Genomic DNA, 24,557 nt, shown 5'->3' with positions numbered 1-24,557 from the left:
GGGCTGCCCGTGGCGAGGCAGGGGGGGGGGTTCCACGGCTGGAACAGGTCCATGGCTTCAGGATGGCCGTGGCCCAGCCCAGCCTGGCCCGAGCAGGGCCTGGCCGGGCCCGCTGGCCCCCACACGGGGCCCGCAGCCACCTGTCCCAGCACCGGAAACGAGAGAGAGCTCTGCCCGGGGTTTGTCCAATCTTAAATGTGGACCACAGAGATGGTCACAATTTCAGGTGACTTAAAGAGTTGTCCATATTCAAACTAGCCAGTTGATAGGTTCTGTCAGGTCATAGAGGAGCTGTAAGAACCCCTTTGCAAGAACATCACTTCTGGGACTATGCTTTGCTAACCCATGACACACTCCAACTTTTTAATGGCATAATTTACCTTCAGCAGTAGCTCTCAAAGACTAGAGACCTATAAGAAGACTAAAAATTAAATAAATGTGCTGCTATTGAGAGGACATTAGCTTCCCTACTGAATTAGTATGTATGGTGTCACATTTGGACTAGCATGAAATTCAAGCTTGTAGAGTTACTGAAAATGTTTGTACCACAGTATAAATAAAGCTTGTGACCAGCATGGACCACGTTGTGCTGGGTGCTGTGCAAGCAGAGAATAAATATCTACCCCTCCCTAAAAAGTTTGGTTGTCTTCCAACAAGCTGACTGTGAGACTGCTAAATAATACACCCGCACAAAGAAAGAGTAAGCTAATAATCTCAGACAAGAGGAGCTGTCAGCAAACTCAGTTAAGCTTTGCTGTGACTGAGTTATGCAATAGCATTATCTTTTAAGATAAACAGTGGGATTCCCAGTATAGCTATGGATTGTGAGGAGCCAGCATGTAAGTTGTTTATAGCAGCCTCCCAGCATATGTAGGCTTATGGGAAAGAAGTTGAGGAGCCTGGATTCACTGTTTTTGTGACTGTCTTTCCCAGTTGTCATTCAATTGCACTGGTCGGAAAGCCTGGCTCCAACCTTAAAACAAATTTTAATTTGAGCCCCTGGTTCTCTGCCATCTTTTTGCCTTGGAATTGTGTGATTAGATGTATTCAGCAGTGCAGTCAGTGTGCATTATTTCTAGAAGAAGAAATGTCAAATGTATAAAACAGTAATCGTGGTGATTTAGATGTCAAAGGTACCACCAGGTCAGGGTTAGCAATGAAAAACAGCTTTGTTTCACTTGTCTCTTAAACAGAAGCCTGTATGTTGTGGACATCAAATTATTCTATTTGGCATCAAAATTTTGATTGTGGGTGTGCTTTTGTTCCCTTTTTCTAAATTTCTTTTTTTTCCCCCCCTACATAAACTATTTGGCAAAAGCATATCCTTTTCCAAATATCATTTATTCCTTATGACAAGATGCAGTTTTAATGATAGTTTAAACATTGACATATTTATTAGATGGTATTTTCCCTTTAATAAATGCTTTGATGTAGCAAGTGTGTTTGCAATGTTCTGTTTATGTATTTTCAGAATAACCCTTTTCCAGTTATCTGGGAGATCAAAGGCTGCAGCTCTACACCACTTCTGCCAAAATTAAGAGATTCTTTTCTTACTGAGTCCTTGTAGACTGGCCCACAGTGTTCAACAGATTCTGCTTTCATCTGATCACAGTTGCAAATCCTTAAATTTAGTGTAGATTTTTTCACTTACTCTTAATTTCTGTCCTGTCTTTAGCACTGCAGTGCTTCTGCATTTTTATGAGTCACTCTAGCCATAGCAGGGCCCTATGTTAAGAGTATTCACATTATAGCATTAGCAAAGAGTGTAAGAAGTCAGCACATCCCTGCAGTTAACACACAGAGATGTGTCTATGGGCAATGACCACAAATTAAGAATCTTTTATTCTGGAGTTGGTGCGTGATAAATCCTGCTTCACTGCACATCATTTAATTGCAGCACATACATGTTTTGCCAAAGGTTCTGCCATCTCTGCCTTGCTGTCTGCAGTGCCTCATTTACAAGCCACAGCAGTTACAGGACTCTTTTCCAAAGGTGGTTTAGGAAGGTTGACAACAAGCCCTGTAGAAAGATGGGATCTTCTGAAAGCCAGGAGATACTATGCCCACTTAGGTCAGCTGGATTTAAAGAACTGTTGTACATGCTCAGGGATTTTTTTGGGAAACCCTAAGCACCATATTGCAATTAAAAAATCTGAACAGAAGAGATGATTACATATTTCTACTGTATCCCATGGGCTCAGTTTCCAGTAAGAATAATTTCCACAAGCCAAAATTTAGAAATAGATTATGGTTTGGGCCTCAGTAGATAAAAGGCACAGAAGGAATAGTCTGAAATCCTTTCAAGAAAACCTTAATGCCTCCTCCTCCAAAATAAAAAACTCGCACAGACTAGAATTAGTAGGATGGTTGTGACATGACTGATGGAGGGTTCTAACACAGTTCTTCAGTAGAGTAAATAAACATTGAAAACACTAACGTTTTTTTAGTATTACCTAGACATGTGACACTTTTAAGAAGGATCCTTCTCATTTCCACTCAAGTCTCTTTCATATTCTCTTCAAGAATATTTGCAAATAGGTATTCAGATTTATTTCCATGGTTTTCCTCTACATTTTAAAAACTCCATCAAAATGGAACTTCTAAAATCATTAAATTTTCAGTTAAATCATCATATTAGTGACTTCACTCTTATCTTAGAAAATTTAGTCTACTGGCTGTGGAGGATATTGCAAGGGACAGAGATTGCTATGATCAAATAGTTCATGAAGAAGAACTGGAACTACTCTCACTGAAGTTCTTTTAAATGGATTTTTCTGCTCAGTGTTATAGGTTCTACGTCTCTAAACCTTGCTGGGGAATTCAGTTTATACTCTATTTTTCTTTACTTCTAAATAATGCTATTTCCTATCCAAATGATGAATTTCACTAGTAAAGTGCTGTGATAACAACCTATTAGGACAAACTATGATGAGTTAGGAATGCAGTAAGAAAACCCTTCGTACCTCACTATTATGGCTGTTAACACCTGCTTGTTTTCCCTGCAGAGTTTTTTCGAGAACTTCTGGAGAATGCAGAAAGATCCCTAAATGACATGTTTGTCCGGACGTATGGCATGCTGTACATGCAGAACTCGGAGGTGTTCCAGGACCTCTTCACAGAGCTGAAGCGTTATTACACAGGAGGCAATGTGAACTTGGAGGAAATGCTAAATGACTTCTGGGCTCGGCTGCTGGAGCGGATGTTCCAGCTTATAAACCCCCAGTACCATTTCAGTGAGGACTACCTGGAGTGTGTAAGCAAGTACACAGACCAGCTGAAGCCGTTTGGAGATGTTCCCAGGAAGCTGAAGGTTCAAGTGACTAGAGCATTCATTGCTGCACGGACCTTTGTTCAGGGGCTGACAGTAGGCAGAGAGGTTGCGAACAGAGTATCCAAGGTAATCTAAAATCAGGGTGGGGTTTCTTTAGCTTGAATTTGTTCTAAACTTGCCAGACAATTGAAATCTGCCTGTGTGCTTTTTTTTTTTTTCAGTATAAGGCAGTGAGTTTGGTTGTTTTTTATGTCTACCAATATACCCACCCTAAGTTCATAAGGAGGGGCAACAGTTGTTTTCAGTTCCTTCTGGGGATATTAAGGCAATACTGACTGGAAAGCATTTCTCTGTGCTTAGGATATAATGAAATACCAACACACATCAATGTTATAGCATGGTAGTGATTGTCATTTGTAATTCAAAACTGGCTACATATATATAAGATGGGGATTAGATCAGAATTTAAATGTTTCAAGCAAATTTATTCTGCTGTTCATTAGGAAGGTACAGCCCTCACAGCATTCATTCATCATGCAGCTGGGTGATGGATTTTGTTAGAAATGTCTAGTCATGTTTCTGATGAGAAAATAGACAAACAGTGACACCTCTGGAGCTTGAGCTTTCCCAAAGGATGGTTTGACTCACATTTATTTTAGTTTTAATTATTTATCTATGCAAATATTTATGACAATTATAATCCTTGAGGGCTTCACATAATTAAGGAAAAAAAACATGCACAAAAATAACCCATCTGGGTACCACAAATGTGCTTGAATGACTTTCTCTTACACAGTATTTCAAAACTAGGTATATTTTTCTGAATTGATGTTCCAGCTAGATACTTGTTCTGTGATCTTGCTGTTTCACAGTCCTTGTAGTGTATTTGGACCTTGAATTCTGAAATTCTCTCATGAGATCCACTGTGAAATGCTCAAATACTCACTTTTGAACAATAAGTGCATGAATGATTTTGGTGCTTGGCCCATTCAATACTCTCCCACATTTACAAGCCTAAGCCATTCCTCTGCCTCAAGAGGATTGTCTCATTTGCTGCATTTAAATCACGGTCAGAAGATGAGGTAGAGCTGATACATTGTACAGTACACTGCAATTCAAGCACTCAACAAGATGGGGCTTTTAAACTTTCTTAAGCTGCATTATGCGATATTTTGTGATTACAAATTGAGAAGCCATGGAGCCAGAGACGTAGGCAGGAAGGGAGAGCCTGATTTTATACCTAGGAGACTGCATGGGAGAAAAAGGTCATTTTGCACTTAAAATTCAGTGGATGAGAACTTGCTGACTAAAAAGGATATGTGATCCTTTTTAGTCAGCTAGAACCAAAGTCTCTTCCTCCAAGTGCCTTCCTGGGCTTCAGGATTGCCTTTCTTTGATTTCTGGCACTGTCAGTTCTTGCAGTCTTTCTGAACGGTGGCAGGGCATCATCATGAAACCCCAGTCTGCCTAGTCTTAGCTGGGGGCAGATGCAACTGTTTAGCCTCCAACTTTGCAGAATGCATATATCTGCATCCCCAGATTCTCTCTGAAGAGTGATGGTGTCCCCGTGGGTCAGGTTTTAAGTGAAACTACAGAGCTCTGATGTCACTGTTGGCAGCAGGCATTAGACTGTAGAGAATAAGCTATGAAATTCATGTAATAGACGCATAATTTGTGAATTCCTCGCAGATTAAGGTCTGAATTGTCTGCTGAGATGTCACTTTCCCTGTATATGTACATGACTGTACAGAATGTGCAGGTGTCTTCTCTCTCACATATCCAGGAAATGTTTTCATCTCAGCCTCTGGGCTTTGGGTACATAAGCCCTTTCAAGAAAAGGGTTTATAACAAGATCACTGAATGATCCTATGATCCTATAATGAGAACTGCTAGCTCTGCAACCATGAAGTGGGTCTTTTTGTAGTGTCACTTGAAGATGATAACAATAGCTCAATAGTGCTTCTGTTTGGGTTTTTTTTTACTTTTAACATGAAAGAAACACTTGAAATCATCATTAAAAGGGCTCAGTGGATGGAGCAAGACACAATACAGATTGAGTGCTTTATAGACACATAGTGATACTCCATTAGGCTACATCTAGAGTGCTGTGTTCAGTTTTTGGCCCTTCCCATACAAGAAAGACACTGATAAACTGAAGCAAGTTCAGTGGAAGCTGCCATCATGATCTGGACTGGATTACTTGTTCTGTGAGGAGAACCTGTGGGACTGGGGCTTCTTCATCTGGGGAAGAGGCTACTTCAAGGGCATTTAGCAGTTGCTCCTGGTGCCTCTAGGGAGGTCATTAAAGAAATGCAGCAAAGCTCTTAACAGTGGGGCATGGTATGATATGATGGGTGTGAATTGAAGCTTTTCCTCTTGTCCTATCATAGCAGGCCCTAATAAAAATCCTGTCCCCATCTTTCTTATAAACACCTTTTAAGTACAAGAAGGTTCCTAGTAAGATCTGCCCAGAGCTTCTCTTCTCCAGGCTGAACAACCCCAAATCCCTCAGCCATGTCTTTATAGGAGAGGTGTTCCAGCCCTCTGACCATTTTTGTGGCCCTCCTCTGTACCCAGTACAACAGGTCCGCGTCTTTCCAATGACACTGAGAATTCCAGAGCTGGATGTATTAATCTGGATGGGGTCTTCTGAGAGCAGAGTACAGGTGACCTGCTGGTCACCTTTTTTTAGGATCATTATCCTATGATCCTATTAAAAAATTAATAAAATGAACATTTTCACTTAAATGTAGAATATGTTTTGATTGCATGACTATTAAAATCTCAGTGGCTGTATTCATACCCACAGCATATGATAAACAATTGCTGGCCTTAGGGACGTTTTGTTACATGGAGCCTGGTGAGGCAGATACGAAGAACCCCAAGTGGCACCAAATATTCAAAATTGATAATTGTCCTGTGGAAAGGCTGTGATTACTCTGAGAATGAATATTTTCTTGTCATATCATAACTGTGGACTTTTTTGTGGGTTAATCTACTGTAGAAAATGACAAATCCATTTCTTTAAACATGATTTTAAAAGACTACAGCCATTTCTTAGAGTTAGCACATAACTGCAGCCAAGAAATGAGGCAGGTAAACATCTTTTGTTGCTGTTTTGAAAGTCATCCAAATTCAGCACAGATTTCTTTCTCATTGTACTCTAATATTAAGAGATTCTGTGATAAGGATGCCGCATCTGAGTAAGTAAAGAGAAATGAAAAAAGAGAGAAAATGAAAATAACTGTTGCAGTTCATTTACAGAATCCTTTGTCCATTGTCTACACTGGCTGGGAACAGAGGGAGATCTTCTACCTGCAACATCACAAGCTTAAAAGATTTTTTGCTTTCTATTTGTGGACCCATTATTTCACTGAACTGCCACTGACATAGAAAATGTTGAGCCTACACCTTAAAGACCATGAGAAAGAGAGTGACTAATGAGAAAGCTGGTAACAGCATCTCCTTCGGGTCTTTACTGTCTCATCGTCTTCTGGACCATTTCTGTAGAGAAGTTGGTGGGTCACACACGCAGAAGGATTTGTTCCCTCTCTAATGTCAGGGACATATCCTTTCTAAAGATCTCTCCTCAGAGAGGTTGTAATGTCTCAAAACAATGTAGTCAGTGTATTCCTTGCAAAGAAGCTACACTCCCTTTTTTTCGATGAAGTGTGCACTCAAGCACACTCAAAGTAGGCAACACATATTGCAAACATTTTCCTCTTACAATAGGATTTTGCAATTTGCTTGTCAGTGAGATTATAATTTATTAAATTACATTTAGATAAATGGGGAGGGAGGGTGGTTAGGATATCCTATTTTTGTAATTTTTTTCTAATATTATATTTCAATTGTAAGCAGGCATAGTTGCTTCCATCTGCCTGAAGTTTTATTACGCTGTTTTAGTTGAACAGTATTTTCATGATCTCTAAGTCTAATTACAGTTTTTAATCTTCAGAGATTTTAAAATCTTTTTATTTCTCATTCTAATGCATTAAATTTGTCAGCGCTATGTTGCTATGCTGCTTAAATCTCCACTCAATGCAGTATATTTCCACTGGTTTGAATGGACAAGCTTGGTAAATTATATATATATTCTAGAAAGCTGTATAGGCATATGAGCAAAAAGTTATTATTTCTCAAAGTGAGATTATTAATTCTTAATTTAAACCAATTTATTCATTAATATAGAAGAATTCCTAAAATATCTCAAGTTGGAAGGGACCTGTAAAGATCATTGAATCCAACTCTCTGCTGCTCACAGCACAAACTAAAAATAAACCATGTGACTAAAAGCTTTATCCAGATGCTCCTTGAACTCTGACAGGCTTGGTTTCATGACCTCTTTCCTGGAGACACTGTTCCAGTTACCAGCCACCCTCTCAGTGAAGAACCTTTTCCTAAGGTCCAATCTGAACTTGCCCTGATGCAGCTTCAATATATAATATTCAATGTGCAACATCAGAACTGCCATTTTGGGTATGTCAAAAGTCTGTTTAGTTGATTTTACCTCAGTAGCAGTAGTTTAAAGGTCAGTATAGGAGCAGAGCTTCTCAACTAGTATACTTTCTTAAGCTATAGGTAGTAGATGTTTATGGACTTTTTGAACTACCGTTCCAGAAATAATTAATTAATTTTTCTACTACCTGTTTTTCCAGTACTTTGGTAGGTTCTAAAAACCTGGCTTTTCTGCTTTGCTACCATTTGGTAAAAAAAAAAAAAAAAGTTCTCTCCTTCCCTATTCCTCTGTAAAAATATAGCATATTAACATATTATTGTTACTAAATTTATTGGTTTTTATCAACTATTGTCCTAGATTAAATAAATAAATAAACTAAACTAAAGCAAAAAAACCAAGCCTTCTTGACAAGCTGTGATTTAGTATCTAATGTTAAGCTGGAGAAACTGCTGGAAATATTTCTGAAGTTGCTCCTAGCTGTGATTACCAGTAATGTGATAGAAAAGGCATATGCATACTTTTCATGTTCATCTTTTACTATGTCTGAGCTCTGGATTCTTTGTGAGAAAATAATGCCAAGTTATTCTCTCTGACTCTAAACTAAACAAAGCATTCTCAGTCATTGTAATACTCTCTTTGAACTGTCACTGAGTGGTGGAGGGTGTAAGCAGTAAAACACATGGGGAATTAAAAGTTTTAAACAGGAGGGTCAATATGACTTTGCAGGAGCACATGATTCCCGAAATGCTTTTCCCAAATATATTAATAACTGAATTACAACAATTATAAAGCTAATTGTAATGGGATTTTTTTTTTCATTAAATAAGGAAGAGTTCTGAACAAAACATAGCATGTGTAAAACAGAACCAGCTCCCAAGGAAAGATTAAGAGTGAAGCTAAGGGTATTTCAAAATTGCCAAAAATATTGTACTAGTTGATAAGTTCAGTACTCTAACATGGGTGTTATCCCCTGTGGTTGGCATTCCAATCAAAGAAAATATTTCCTGGAAATATTTTCTTTCCATATACTTTTAATGGAAAGTTATAGAAAAGAGGAGAAAACAAAACAAAACAAAAGCTCATTGTATTCTGTTTCATGAGCCTAACTTCTCAATTCTGACTTGTGCTGATTCCATATGTTAACCTGGGTAAATTCACTTTGAGAACATGTGAGTTTAGTAGGAAAACCCAAATGATGGAGTACAACCGGTCGGTCCTGTCCGAAGCACAGCCGTTCACCAGCTGTCCATTACCCCAGTGCTGCCCAGAGCTCCGACTCCATCCCAGGCAGACACTTACATCTTCATTGGCTCTTGCACTTAACCTGGCTCACTAGGAACAGCAAGTGAGTGCAGAGTCCTTTTATTTCCAGAGATCTAGGGTTTTAGCTATTGTTTGCTAGTTTTGCTTTTCTCTAAGTTTGGCCGTTTTGTGGTTTGTTTTTTTGTCTGAATTTCAGCACTTTCTTCCCATTGTATACTGAGTTTGGCTTTGACTTTCACACTTGAAAATTCATGCTACCAGCAACCAAAGTAGTTTTTATACCAGGAGTAAAGTGAAGCTTAGCTCAGGGGCATCATTAAGAGCAGTTAGTGATTTTGTTAGTGGCATAAACATCAAAGATTTGTGACCCAGCCACTAAGAACTTATTTCATTAATGCATTTAAATATTAATTATCATTTATTACAAAATAAAAAGAGGCTGTTACAATACTTTCCTCATTGCATGGCATAGGCTATATATCTCCTTCTTTTTAAACCAGTTAAAACCATTCATCCCCTCAATATTATTAAATTATGTTAATATCAGACCTCTTATTAGGAACCTGGTGATATATGAGCAAAGTGAAATAAATTCAGTAACACAATTATAAGGTTAAACCCAAGTTTAGTAGTGAAAAGCAGTCTCTAGTAATTGCCAGTGATTACTGCTACTTGCAGAATGCCAGGCCACTGCTTTTCTAATATGCTGAATCAATATTCTTACAAACTCTGCTTTTCATGGTTTATAAATAAACATTCAACATTTTTTGAGAGGCATAAATAAAGGCCAATATTGAATGACACAGTGATTCAGAATGTAATTATTTCAGGGGGGAGGGAATATGACAAGTCAGGTAATTAAAAGCCAAAACAAATTGTACTTTAAGCCTGGAAAATGTGATTTGCAGGGTGTGACAGATAAAGAGCTATGTGTCCTGTATATTGGCTGAAGAGATTTGGCTTGTTAAAGCCACAGAGGGAAAGGAAATCTAAAAAGACTATAGTTTTCAATAAACTTTAATCCTCAGTTCAAACTGTTGGTTTAGGAACAGCCCAGCTGAGCAAGCATAGCTTTTATGATTGCATTTCTGTCTGTTGTTTTAAGTTTTTTTCAGTCACTAATTATTTGAGTTTTCATTGAGTTAATATATATTTACAAGAATTCTATCACACTGTGACATGAATGGGGCCACATTGTTTTTTCCTCTTTCTCTCCCTTGGTGCTCCTCAGGTGGGGAATCCAGGCATTATCGAGCCAGGGGAGTTTCAGAGTTCTAAGGTGTCTGTGGCACAAAAGCAGGAGTGAATTGTATCCACACTTGAGTTCTTTCTGGGAAGTATCCTTTGAATTGAGGTTCTTCAGCTGTGCTGAATATCTTTCCTCCTTTTTTGGAAAGAAAAGGTACAAAAACTGATCTAGTTAATTGCACACATTTCATGGAGAAATAAAACAGATGCCTTCCAGATATCCCAGACATACTGCAGGTGCACTGATCTATTTTCCACTTTGTGTGCACTGGAATCATCAGACGTTCCAGTAGAGCAGTCCAGAAGAAAAGGCCTAAAATGGAACAGCAGCTTCAACAAAAGGAAGACAGTAAGAGGTCTATCAAAGCTGTGGTCTATGTCCTACCTATGAGAATTGTCAGATATAATCCAGCCTGGCCTCTCCATTTCATAGGTCTTTAAATATTATTCAGCTACCTTCGTATTGAACTTAATAACCCAAGTTTAACTGAGTCATGTTGCTCAGTAAGGCAGTCAGTCTTGCTGAGTATCCCTCTAGGTAGGTCTGCTGGTTAGATTTATTCCTACTGTGTGCCATATCACATCTCAGAATCTAAAGCAGTCCTGTCTTTCTGGATTTTTTGTATCATTCATAAACAGATCTTCTGATTACAGGACTTTTGCTCAGTTTGTGGCTTGGGTTTTGCTCAATGCCTACTGCATAGCAAATGCCCTTTAGTTCAGCTTTGCATGAAACATATCATTAGAAATTAAGAACTGTAATGAGAGTATTTTAGTTTAACAACATTATTAAACACTGTCATGACCCATTAGAAAATTAATTATTTTAATCAAGGTTTGCTGAAATGCACATTTTATACTCAATCCTTCAAAATTCTCACACCAGATGTACTTACAACCTACAAAAGATGTTGATACACTACCTGCAGAAAATATATTAAGAAAAAATTTAGAACTTTTTTGGAGACATTCCTAGAAAAAAGGATATATCCTAGTGCATATCATGATACACAGTCAAGTCATGATAAAAATAATGGTGAAGAAGCAAAGCTCATCTAGGAGCTTGCTGATCCTGATAGATTTAAAAAGTCTGTAATTAATCTTACAGCAGGTTTTACATTTTTGCTGTTTTAGCACAGGAGAGTGAAAGAAAATTCAGAGGAATCAAATGGAAATAAGAAGGAGCTTCAAAAGTCTGAAGGTTAAGCAATACAAGGAGATCTAGATCATCTTGCAACTTGCTGACTTTTTAGAATGTCTCTTTTTACAGATTGTCTTAATTCTGTTTTGAAGACAGCCTATGGAAGCACTGTTTTTCAATCATGATTTGAGAAAAGCAATTAATTTTATTTCTCATGTGAGCCAGAAGCAAAAAAATTTCCTAATGGGTTATTTGGCCTTCAGGTTTCTATGGAAAACATTAGCTAAGAAAGTATCTGATTTACCTAAAATGCATCAGGAATACTGACTGGAATTTAAATTCATATCTGCTTAAGTGTTGCAGTCAACAAAGTCATCAGCAACATACTGAAAAAGTTAGGTCAATTCTTAGTTATTCAGGGGTCAGATACCATTGGCTTAATTGTCTGCTTAAGTTTTGCATCTCAAAATATATCTGAGACAAAAAAAAAATTATGGTGTGAACATAGGAATACAAAATGAAGAACTTCATTGTCAGGAAAATAATTCCGTTCATCAGTAAAATTTTAAACTTATCCACATACTCCGGTGTCTGCTTCTTATGGGAGTTTTTTATGGTGCAAGCTTGCCGAGTTTTTTCCATAATCAATTCTGGAAAAAGTAAAATGTCACTTTCATTCAGTCTACGTGTTTAAGAACATGATTGCTCTTGCTTCTTCTTTTTTCCTTCTCCTCTTTTTGTTTTATTTTTTAAATCCGTAGGAAGAATTGAGTTCTTGAGTAAAAATTAAATGTACCAGACCAAACTGGGAAGAAGTAGAGCTTTGAATAAGATGGGAGGATTTAGCTGACCTCAGCTGTACACCTGTCACCTTTAAATGGCCAAGAGCAGAAATTAAGAATATAGGGCGAGGATTTTAATGCAATATGTGCCTACTTATCCTTCATAATGGATGATAAGGATGCTTTGGCATCCTTTGGCTGCTGGTGTACAAGACTTTGCAGTTGCCAAACACCTCAATGCAGTTTTAGCCTGCAAACAACTTCCCCATTCTTGAAAATGGTTTTTCTTTTAAAACTGCCAGAGATGTTTTGCTATTCTGGTCTGCCCCAGTATTGTGCAAGTCTGATTTCTGGTCTTCGGTTTTAGAAGATTTAGCAATTTTGTATGAATCCACTAGTGAAGAAATTACTGGATTTCTTCAGGAAGCACATACAGACTCTCCACTTAACCCCCACTTACGTGATCTTCAGTATCATCAAGCAACAGAATTGCATCTACACTTGCCTATTGTGTTCTTCATCCCACAGTTCTTTCATTCATGTCCATATGTTGGCATTATCTGTGGATCCAGAAGTGAGTGTGTATAAGGCAATCTTCTGGCAAGCTGACAAAGCTGAGCAGGGCCAGTGCACTCTAATTCACATTTCCCGAGTGAGCTTTCTGCATACCGTTGTTATGCAAAACCATCAGCAGCTCTCTCCACAGAGAAGACACCAATCTAATTGTCCTGTTTCAAATGGAGGTTTTATGCATCTAATTGGTAGAGAGAAGCCTGAGCAGCCAAAGATATTATCTGAATTTCACAAAAGTAGCCTCAAGTGTTTAAGTACAAAAAGAGAGAAATGACAAACTGTGTTCTCTCCAGCAATTTGCTGACTCAGCAGTATCACCACTCTCTGTTGGTGTTATGGAACAGCGAGTCAGCTGTTATGAACCCTGTTTTTCAGACATGTCCCAAAACAAGTGAATGCATATGGATCTAAGTGCTTGGTATTCTCTGTCTGGGGAATGCAGTAATTGACCTGCTTTGGTCTGCGGCATCCAAGCTGCATTAACTCAAACCAGCTCAAGCTTAGGAGCCATGGAAACATATATGGAAAAGCTGCTCAGCTCAACTGCCATCTTCTTTTAGGTCTAAGGTCCTCTATGGGAATTAGAGTGGATCTGGCCCCAATACCTTTTATACCTGCCTATTTCCTAGTCAGTGAAGGAAATATTAGAGGTATTTATTTGTCTGATTTCTTCAGTCTAAGTCTGTATTTTGTTGTTGCTGGCTTTACCTGATTGTATTAATATTAGAGTGTCATTCAATCCATTGTTTATCTGAAACAACTATTTAATTTTGTGTACTGCTGCTCAAAAGATAGTGTAAATGGAAAAAAAATTAGTTTTCCTCCAATCTGAGTGTTAGTTTTGAATTTGCACTGACATTTTATTTTAATAAGTATTGGCTATTTTAACACTTAGTTTGAAATCCAGCAGAGAGACAGCTCAAGGCACACTGCTGCCTTTGGTCCTCAAGATCTTAAGCTAAACTTCAAGGTGAACTGCTACCACATAGAGTATAGGAAGACAGAACCAAAACATGTTCAGAAAGCACCTGGAAACCTACCCATCATGAGTAAGGTGTAGTTTTGTAGGAAAAATAAGTGCCTGTGTAGCTTTCATCATCGCACATCTGTTTGTAAGGAACAGTGCACATCTTCTTTTTTAAGGACAGTGTTTAGGAACCAAAACTGCTGTCAGAAACTTTCAAACTGGTCCTCAAAACTGAAGTTCTTTCGTGAGCCCTCAGAATGTTTCCTGGCCATAAGTGCAAGGTTAAAGAAATCTCTTAATTCAATACAACATTTTTATTGTTATTTTATTGTATATATCATCAACATTTAAAACTGTAATATGCCAAATGGAAATGAATGCGATTCAGTTTTTCACTTCAATCAGTTAAAATTTTGTGTGAAGAATGTTTGCAGATTTATTTATACTCTGCAGTCTCCAAAGTTAACAGAGGAAACTGGCTGCCAGTCTCTACCACTATGCAAATACTTTTTATTCCTTATAGTTACAGAAATATATTTTAAAAATTTTAGGCATGTGAAATAGCAATTTATACAATAAATTTTATTCAAAATAAGGAAAGGGGGAGAGGGGCAAGGAGCCAGATTGTGAAACATTAATACCAAAATGGCTCAATTGTCTTGTTTTCATCCTGACCCCAAAGAAAGCATCCTGGAGCCATATCATATTCTGAGAGAAATGTCTTCTAGATTTAGACTAGTACTGAAGCACTGTGAATGTACATATATTCCTACAGTGCGTATTTTTATATGTAAAAGTCTATTCACTATTTAAGATTCAGTCTGTGCCTCCCTCTCCGTCCTCCCACTTTCACTCCTTTTGACTGAATCAGTAAAAAGTAACGTAGCCATTGACTTCAATCTGAACTTGATTAGTGTATGATTGTTCAGATTTATATAAAATCAGGTTGAAAACAAAGGTTTTAAGGCAAAGGTCTTTACAGGGATATTGCTTTCCTGAGCTCTCTGCGGCTTCTGTGCCAGAGTGCGAGGTGCTGCGATCTTCCAAAAGCATCTCCAAAGCGCAGCCGCTCAGCAGGATCAGCCACACACACTCACACATGCGTGCACACACACGCACACGGACAGCTTCAGTGATAGGGGTCGATGGCAAAGAGGGGCAGGAAGGGTCTCTGCACTGAATTCCACGGCAGCAGTTCATTGCTTCCACACAGTGAAGGAAGGGATCAAGAGGCAAAGACTAAGAACAATGAAGAACTCAGGTTTAAGTACAGGAGTGGGGCAAGCACCAGGGACCAATGATCTGAGGTCATGGGGGCGGTACACAGGCAGGACTAGGGAATGGGAGCCAGTGGGGAAGCTCTGGGGGAGTGGTGAGGGGCACAGGCCAATGGGGGGAACCTGGAGTGCGGAACTTTATAGGACATGAAACATAGAAGGTACCAAAGGGACCGAGCAGCCAACGGCCAACCAGGGAAGCAGAACTGGGGTAGCTTACCATAACAGAACAAAGCATTCTGGGAGAGGCTTCTTTTCTCACCGTGACGTAGGTAGAAGTCTCTGGTACTAGGGATTCTCTTACCAAGAACTCTCTCTGTCCTGTGTACCACAGGCTAACTGGCCACCACACAGGGAGACAGAAGAACTTACTGATGGAAACTGTGTTGAGGAAATTTGGGTACAATAAGAGATTGTCAGTCAAGAAATGACCATTTAAAGGCATAAGAACAGCACTACCTGTAAACATAGATAAAATGTTTATAGACTATATGTATGTAGTATAATTTGGGTAAAATCATCATGAGTGGAATTTCTCACGTGATAATTTAGTTTAACACACTGTAGAAGTTTAATATATTTCTGAAACTTATAGCCTTACCTGCCACCAGGGCTGCGCTCCAGACAGGGAAGCACAGTGTTCACAGTTTCTAAGGGCAATTCCTGTGGTTGCCAGTGAACTGGATATGGGCTGGCAGTGTTCCCAGGTGGCCAAGAAGGCCAGTGGCTAATGGTATTAGCAATAGTGTGGCCAGCAGGACCAGGGCAGTGATTGTGCCTCTGTACTACGCAGTGCTGAGGCCACACCTCGGATCCTGTGTCCAATTTGGGTCCCTCACTACAAGAAGGACACTAAGGAGCTGGAGAGAGTCCAGAGAATGGCAGCATAACTGGTGAAGGGTCTGGAGCACAGTCCTGTGAGGAGCAGCTGAGGGAGCTGGGGGTGTTTTAGCCTGGAGAAAAGGAGGCTCAGGGGAGACCTTATCACTCTACAACCACCTGAAAGTAGAGTGTAGCTGGGTCGGGGTCAGTCTCTTCTTCCAAGTAAGAGGCAATGGGATGAGAGGAAATGTCCTCGAGTTGCATAAGGGAAAGTTTAGATTGGGTATTAGGAAAAATTTCTTAATGGAGGGGGTTGTTGAGCATTGAGACAGGCTGCCAAGGGCAGTGGTTCAGTCACCAGGTATAGATGTGGCACTCAGGCACATGTTTTACTGGTGGGTTTGGCAGTGTTAATTTAATGCTTGGAGTCAATGATCTTAAAGGTCTTTTCCAACATAAACAATTCTATGATTCTGTTATTCTATACACACACACACACACACGCAAAATTAATAAGCCTTGACAGCTATATTGTATTAATAGTGTTGATGTTGTGAGGTAGAACTTATGCACTGGGGTGTGTAAAGCACTAAGTTATTCTTCCTCCTGACTAAGATATGGCATAGAAGAGATTGTCACTTAGTGGGAGAAAGAAACATGTTAACTAAATGTATTGAATTATTTTCTTTTTTTACTATCAAAATTATTTTCCTGGTGACGGTGTATTGGTCCTTAGAAGGAGGAGTAAGTACCTTTCCAGGAAAGATTAGATTTCTACAGAGTGATTGAGCTTACTGCTTAATCAAATGATAAATCCATTTCAGCACTTCTTTCTCATCTTGTCTTCACATTCCTGCATGCACACGCACACACATACAGATTCCCAGGTGCCATGTTGGCAGCTAAAGTAGTGGGAGAACTTGCTGTGTTGTAGGAGAGGTGGGCAGGACAATCTTCCTTTGCAAAAACTCATGGCTGTTGAGGTTCACTCGCCTGTCTTTATGATCAAATATATTTCAGAATACTAATAGAAAGAAAGGACTAGAGTATATATAAGCCTATAAGCACGCAAACTAACTGCAGGTAATGGCATAAAAATGTTGCTATTTGAGCTTGTAATGGCTGTGTTATTACCACCTGATAGGTATTTATGTATATATCATGAAATGTTGATGTATTTATACATAGATCACAGAAAGCACTACTCGGTCCAGTGTCTTTGAAGGCAATCTTAATACAGAGGAAAACATACACTCAACAAGTACAGAAAATTACTTTAGGTTTTCTGTACTATGTATTTTGCTTTTTGTAGTTTTATTTTTGCCTTTTTGGGTCAAAGCTGAAGCATTGCTCAGAGTCACATTTTCTTGCTCATTTTTATCAGTGACTAAGGACTCAATTATGCTTTGCTGTCAAGTTGACATCCTTTTAAAACAGTGGGAATAAACAAATGCATTCTAATGGAACAATTTTTCACTATTATCTTTTCACCTAAATGTATTTGCAGCATGATCCAAAAAGCCTCCGAGGCAAAATGTTTTCTAAATGCTCTAAGATACTCAAATATAATGCTGTGTTTAATGTGAAAGTGGCAAATGGACAGGGGTTGAGAAGAATGGAAGTTTTGGCAGGTGAAAATGCTTATAAATGTGTTTATTAGCAAGAAAAGTTAAGGGTTTATAATTCAGAGAGTACTATGTGAATTGAGAAGTTGCTAAGAAGCATAAAGCTTGATGTGGAAAAAGAAAGATGTTCTTGGAAGCTAAGATCAAGCATAATGTTTAATAGCCAGAAATTTATATCACCTAGGGTAGGCACTTATCTGAGGTAACTAAGTTAAAAATAGAGTGACCTGATACTGTTTCTATGATCTCTGCAGAAATATAGGCCTCTCCAGCGGGAAATCACATCTTGTGCAGGTTCAGTCATGTTCTAGAGTGGACAGTCTCTCATCAGCAAAGGAGAGGGAGCAGAGAACCACTAGAGGCCATTTAATGCATGGACAGTCCTTTAACTTGTCCAAGGTAAAACTGCCCGATAATGTGGACATCCCACAAATTCAACAAAACTTCCTTTACATACAAAGATGGCAATTGCCTAAGGTGTTTTCCATTTGTCACAGAAGTCCTAAATTCTTTCCTTTCCTTTTTGCACAACTGTAGAAAACACATCTGTGCATTTTACTTGTGAAGTTTTTTTTTTAAATGGACTTCTACTTCATGTTTTTAAATGGCTCTGTAGGTTGATATTTATTTATTATGCTTAGGATATCATTAGAGAAGTCAAGAATAGCATTTGCACACTTCTTAAGAGCCCAGAAGGTTAGTTTTTGCCTCACATATAGATCTATAGTAGTTATTAAAAAAATATGATTAAACTCAAAATTAGAGAGGTTTTTTTTTTATAAACCCTATTCATCTAAGTATTCAATACCTCAGTGATCAGAAATTAACTTTGCAGATGATGGATAAAGATTAAATAAGATAGAATCAACCTTAATTTCTTTATATGTAAAATGTGGTGCTTCATAATTAACTTAGAAAGTGGGACTGCTGTTGAAATGAAATGGAAAATGTCCTCTTTAATCTGTTGCTCCAGGTGTATGTAGGTTATTCATTACTGGAATAAGGAGACCTTGTAAATTAAATAGGTGACATGACAAAAGAGGAGAGGAAGTCTGTAGTTTATAAAGTTCAGCTGCTATTCATACTTATGACAGAACTGCAATTTGATTTTCTTAGCAATCATTATGGAAAAGAATTTCTAAACTGGAGACATTAAAACATATGTACAAATGTACTAAGCAAAAAGCTTACAACAGTTGGTTAGTACCTTTGGAGATGAGAAATGCTTGATTATAGAATCTTTTTCAGCATTAATATTATTGACTTAATCTTTTCTAAAGATAGGAATCTATATGCTAGGACACAACTAATTTTGTTCTGATTGCTGTCAAAAATATTTCCTGATTTTTTGGCATGAGGTAAAGGGGAGGATTTTCAAGCTATCACCTCAATTGAAATGGTGGTCAGAGAGCAATAACAGCAGGAAAAAGTGAAAATCTCACTTCCCCATCTCTTTACTGTGAATGAAGTGGGTCAGAAATAGACTTTGGCATGTATCAGCCATAAAGCAGCCAAGAACTGCCCTTGTAGATACTCAAATGGTAGTGTTTGCTGCTGATAGGATCTGAAAACAGGTGTAATTTGAACTATTTGTAAGAGCATTTTTTTCTAAATGTAAGATTCTTTAAAGCAAATATCCACACCAAAAAAAAAAAAAAAAGTGCAGATAAATGTGTTATTTGAATATCAGTAAATTTTTGCCGTGGTATTTTGTCTTTTCCAAATACTTATGCTCCATTTAGCCAGGTATATTTGCCTTTGAATATTATTCACTTTGAAGAGAGTGGTTGTTTTTCACCTTGGGACCATCATTTCCTTTTGGTGTTTCTTTTGCTTGTTTGTTTGCTTTGGTTTTGGGTTGTGATTTTGTTTGTTTGTTTGTTTGTTTGTTTTTATAACTTTATAAGAGTTGATAGATTGCTGGGCTTTCCTTTTTTACAGAAGATGAAATGAATCTGGCAAAGGAGTTACTGCCTCGATAAATATGAACAGCCATTTTTGGGATGTGCTTGGAAATTTTAATGCGTCTCATCTCAAAGCATGTGGTTCAGCTAATGAGAGAATTGACTTCAGAGTGTTCCATAAATTGTATTCTGGCTTAGTCAGAAAGGTGTAAACTGATTTACTGTGGGAGAAATTTCTTTTGCCTCAGGAAGCTGTGGAGATGGTAGACTGTGGAATTTTCGCCCCCATTTCATGGTGTTCGAAAGGGAGCTGTAGTTGAAGGTAACAGCCTACGCTGGCTTGGCCATACTGTGAGAGGGAAGAATCTGTTTGATCATGTAGTCTCTTCTCTGCACCTTATCAGTCACCCTACTTCATAACGTGGTGGACTAAAGAGTACTTAAAAAATTTTTCATTGGTCTGATAATATGGTATATGTCCAATAATAGAGTTTGAATCATTTATTCAAGGGACTAAAACTTTACATTGCACCAAAACTTACTTTCTGAACTAGAGATTAATTACACAAATTGAAAGATTTCTTACCTCTTTGTTTCTCTAGCAGAGGAAAAAAATGCATTCCTGTTTCTGTTATACAGGTTTTATACACTTTATGCTAGTTTTAGTGTATATTTTTCATCAAAGGAAAAAAAAATCTCAGCAAACTTACTCAGCTAAGAAACTAAGACTTGTAGTTGAAAGCTAACCTTAACTGGCTACTTTATTTTTGTAGAGATTTATTCAGCATTGCATTTCTCCAAACCTGGAGGCCCTTGGATTAGCCCAGCTAGTCTGGTTCATTAAGCCAAAGTGTGTTACTTTCTCTAACAGAATTTCAGATGATCCTTACTTTTGGTTAGCCAAGACACCTTATGTTTGGAGTGTGTTTGTCACTTCATAGGCTTCTTCAATAAGCAACGAGAAGAGTTAAGCATCTCCAGAAAGCAGTTCTCATCTCCAGTCACATCGATTAACTTTAGGATGTTGCTCTCTTCTTTACCAACTATAGAGAAGAAAATAACTCTTCTTTACATTCTTTGTCTATATGCATGGCATTAGATGGGGAAAAAATCCAGTCTGTCGATATTAATGTGCAATACAGTATTTTGTAGCTGTTAAATTAGAGATTGTTAGGATTTTGTCATAGGTACTTACATTTAGCTGCTCCATCTTAATTAAAAGACTTAAATACAATTGTTAATGACATTTTATTCAGCATTTATTGGTTAGTCATTGTGGAAATTATTCTGAAAGGAGAACAGACCAAGGTAATGATTTTCAGTAGAAATCGGATGCTTAAAGGCAACAAATGTACAGTTTTAATGCAGTTTAGTGTTCTGGTGTATTAATAGAGTTGACTGAATAATAAAAATAGATTGCTGAGTATGTTTCAGTGAAAGTAGACCAATTTTCCTTTATGTAAATTAGTATCTCTGAAAATGCTCAGTTCTGTAAATTGTAAATGAGTTAATCACAGTATTTATGTGAGGAACCTGCTGTTAGTTGGTCAGCAGCTAAAGAATTTTGCTTTTACCTAAGAGATCTAAATACATGGCTAACTAGTCAGGCATACAATTATCTAATTAAAATACACAGTCTGTAAATAAGTCAATTGTAAACATAATTTCCTAAATTCTGGTTGCAAATACTACTGGGTAATGAGGACATCAACACAAATAGACAATTATCAGCATTACAAAAACCTCCTGAAACCTGTACAATTTGCAATGGTATTTCATCAGATATCCTGATTAGGGTTATGACATAGAGTTTGTATGTGGTTCTAGCCATGAAAGCTGTTTAGTAATATATTTTCTGTTTTTATCAGTCTGTAACTCACATTCTCCCTGTTGCTCCTCCACATACTACTAGATGACTCACACAGTAATTAAGTTGCTTTATTTTTTTAATTTTTATTTTTTACGGAAGAACCTGATAAACAAATGTAGATGGCTTATTGACTGGAAGCTCAGCTACTTACAATCAGCAGTACAGATATATAAATCACGTGGAGCAGTGCTGCAGGTAAGTCATGAAATAGATCAAGCTCAAGACATGAGTTTATGCAGTAGTACTGCAGTATCTCACTTGCTGAGCAGATTGGACGTACTTAGATTTTAGTCATCTTTTTACTGCTGGCTTTTGCTGTGTTCGTGGTTAACACTGCAATTAGCACAGAGGTCTTTGTAGCACTTACATTAAAAGCATAACATTAGCATGAATGTTAAGTGTCCTGGGAATATAGTTCGTGTCTGTAAAACTTAAGAATTTATATTGCTGGAAAGGTTTTTAAAACCCAACTTTGAAGAGTTATGTAAAAAGTTGTGTAAGTACATAAAAGGATACATAACTTTGGTTGGCAGAAAAAGTCATACCCAATAGGAACTGGAAACATGATGAAGGTTCAAATATTTTATCTATTGAAGTCTTTTTTTGATACCTAGTATCCCATAATCAGTCACAGCATGTGCTTAGAAATTTTTCTCAAGCAAATGGGATCTGTGAATCCTGTGTTCTTTTACTATAGCATATCACTGCTTGAGACAGTTTTCTCCCATGAATATATGTGTATGAGCACTTGAAGATTGTGCCTTTTGCTGGATATGCTGGACACCAGTGTTCTTCCTGGGCTGCTCAGGGTACCTATGGTATTTCACCCTCTGGCAGAGTGAAGTGCCTGAAACCACCACATCATCCTCTCTTCTACTGTTCCTGTATCTCATTTTGGCTTGGGCGTTTGGCACTGGCATGCCACTCTCTGAGAAAACAATGTTCTTCATACAGATGGGATGGACTTGGCAGTGCAATATACTCTCACCACCTCAACCCACAGTTGACTGGCAGCTGTGTCCTGGAAAACTGGCATATTACCTTGCAAGGGGCTTATTGCCATCCACAGACAATCAGGCACCTCGGCAGCAAAATGATCACAAATGAATATCAGCTGTTAACGTTCAAGGACTGATTCCAAGTCATTTGGGTTGGCTAGAAGCATGAAGTCTTTATTCTCTTTACTGCTAAATGCAGAAGTCTCTATTGCACACTGCCTGCTGTCTTTCACATAAATAAGTCTAAATTGAAGAGTAATTCTCCATACAATATTTACAGCACAGATATCTGTGCTCCTTCATGAATAGACGGAGATAGGCAGTTTTCAGGAATATTTTGAATTGAAAAATCAGAAAATATACTGAACATTTTTGGCTTTGATGTCTTGTCTTACCCATGCTCTGAGAAGCAGCCTGTGGTCAGTAGTAAACTAGACTGTTATCAAAGTTAATAAATGAATGTTTCATACAACTGTCTTTTCAGAACAAAAGGCAGGACAGAAATGAATGATCTGAGTCTTGCCCATAGTCATGAGTGCAGACCATACCTTTTTTAACCAGGAAATCAGATAGTGCAATGAAATAATGCACTGAAAAGTATATATTAGGCAAAATTAGCTACCATTTAAAAATGTGATTTTGATCTGAAAAATGTGTCAGGAGACAATTTGAATTAATTTTTTTTTCATAGATTTATTTATATTTAGTTCATTTTAACAGATTTCTTAAAATAAAGTGGAAGGAGCTTTGAATTAGCAAACCTGAATGTTAAAATAAACTCTTAAAATTTTGCTTATTTTTGAAGATTTTTTGAAGATTTTTTGAAAATTTACTTTTTGAAGATTGACTGAGCCAGGGTCCCTACATAGTTCTGTCTTGTCTCCAGCTGAATGGGACATTTGTAAAAAAGATTGGGATGCTGCACTGAACAGTTATGGAAACCTAAAAGCAAGAATAAAATTGAATTCTTTCTCTTATATTTCTGTGCAGTTTGTAGGGCTAAGAAGAGTGAAAAAGACTGGTCTTCGATTTTTCTTACCAGACACTGAATGCATATAGCTGGCTGGAATGCTAATACCATGATGACATTTTTGCATACTGTATTTTCAGACTAGAAATGAATTCTGATTTATCACACAGTTTTTAGGGCAATTTTATTTGACCTTTTCTAAATACTACCTCCATTTATCTCTGGGCAGCTGACAAAGTCTCTTTTCCAAGTGACATGGTATTTGTTAGAAAATATGAAAGTCAAGGTTGGTTTTAAATTATTGGCTTCACATAGTTTTATTATTAAAAAGGCTAATGAAGTGCCCCCCCCACTCCAATTGTTCAATATTGCTGGAACATTTTAATTGTGGGTTTTTTTCATTGTCTTACTTTTCCCAGGTACTTTTAGCCAGTCAGCCCAAGGTACATGGCTAAATAAAAGGGATGGGGGAGTGAATCCTGCCTTCAAAGTGGCACAAATTAACTCACATTAACATGCCCCTGGTCACCATGTGGAGTGAACGGTGTCTTACACATTTATGCACAAACTAAATTTCTTTTATTCTAACAGGGATGAGAAGCTTGGATCCTGGGGGGAAAAAAAAAGGGCAGGGGGAGGGGGAATGGTATGTGCCAGTTTTCAGCACCTCTACATCCTTTCACAGCAAAATGTTATCATGATCATCATGTTGAATTTCAGCTGAGCTTTGTGCTATAACTGCCAGCAGTGCAGTGATACACAATAAGCTGGCTGCCAGCTGGGCTGAGAAAACGCACAGCAGGGTGGGCAAGTACACGAGAACCCCATGTGGAAGGACACATCCGAAATATGGCTCTCATCCAGCCACTCTGAGGATCTCTGGAGTGCAGTCTCTCCAGCTGCAGGTTTCTCACAAACACAGTGTAAACAGTATGAAATCTTTGGGCATTCCAGTAAGCAACAAATTTTACAAAGGGGAAAGAATATGCTGTCAGCACTTGGCTCACAGCACATTGTAAGGTTATGAGAAATCAGACTCTAAAACCTTAGGACTGTAATTTTTTGAAAATAACTGAAATCTCAGTAGGTAGAGGTGTTCAAGTTTATGCCCCTTTCTTTTATAAAGTCAGCCCACATTACTAAGCTCACAAGGTGAACTCACTGTGAGAATTAGCACTCACTGTTTGCCAAGTTTTCTAGGCCTTTATTTCAGGCAGTGGAGGTGGTGCTAATTGCAGGGAGTGGGACTGTGCACCCAAGGAGATATGGGAGTGATATTGTGTGAAGGTACCTATTCCACATTCTAATGGGAAGGTTAAACATTCTCTGCTCCCATCATGATAAATCCGTGTCTGTCTGGACCACTGACCCGTTCCTCCAGGAGAGA

General features: G+C 38.1%; 1 protein-coding gene across 1 annotated transcript in view; it reads left to right on the top strand.

The window, feature by feature from the left end:
• The window catches only part of GPC6 (glypican 6), a 527,821-nt gene that overhangs the window by 182,283 nt on the left and 320,981 nt on the right, over positions 1 to 24,557 (top strand). The window contains exon 2 of the mRNA XM_017732639.1: positions 3,006 to 3,397. Within this exon, the coding sequence (XP_017588128.1) occupies positions 3,006 to 3,397 (392 nt within the window). The remainder of the gene's footprint in view (positions 1 to 3,005; positions 3,398 to 24,557) is intronic.

Source organism: Corvus brachyrhynchos, unplaced genomic scaffold, assembly GCF_000691975.1.
Source record: "Corvus brachyrhynchos isolate BGI_N302 unplaced genomic scaffold, ASM69197v1 scaffold12, whole genome shotgun sequence".
Classification (NCBI taxonomy): domain Eukaryota; kingdom Metazoa; phylum Chordata; class Aves; order Passeriformes; family Corvidae; genus Corvus; species Corvus brachyrhynchos.
Note: the sequence above shows the minus strand (reverse complement) of the source record. Positions and strands in the feature narration are given on the sequence as shown.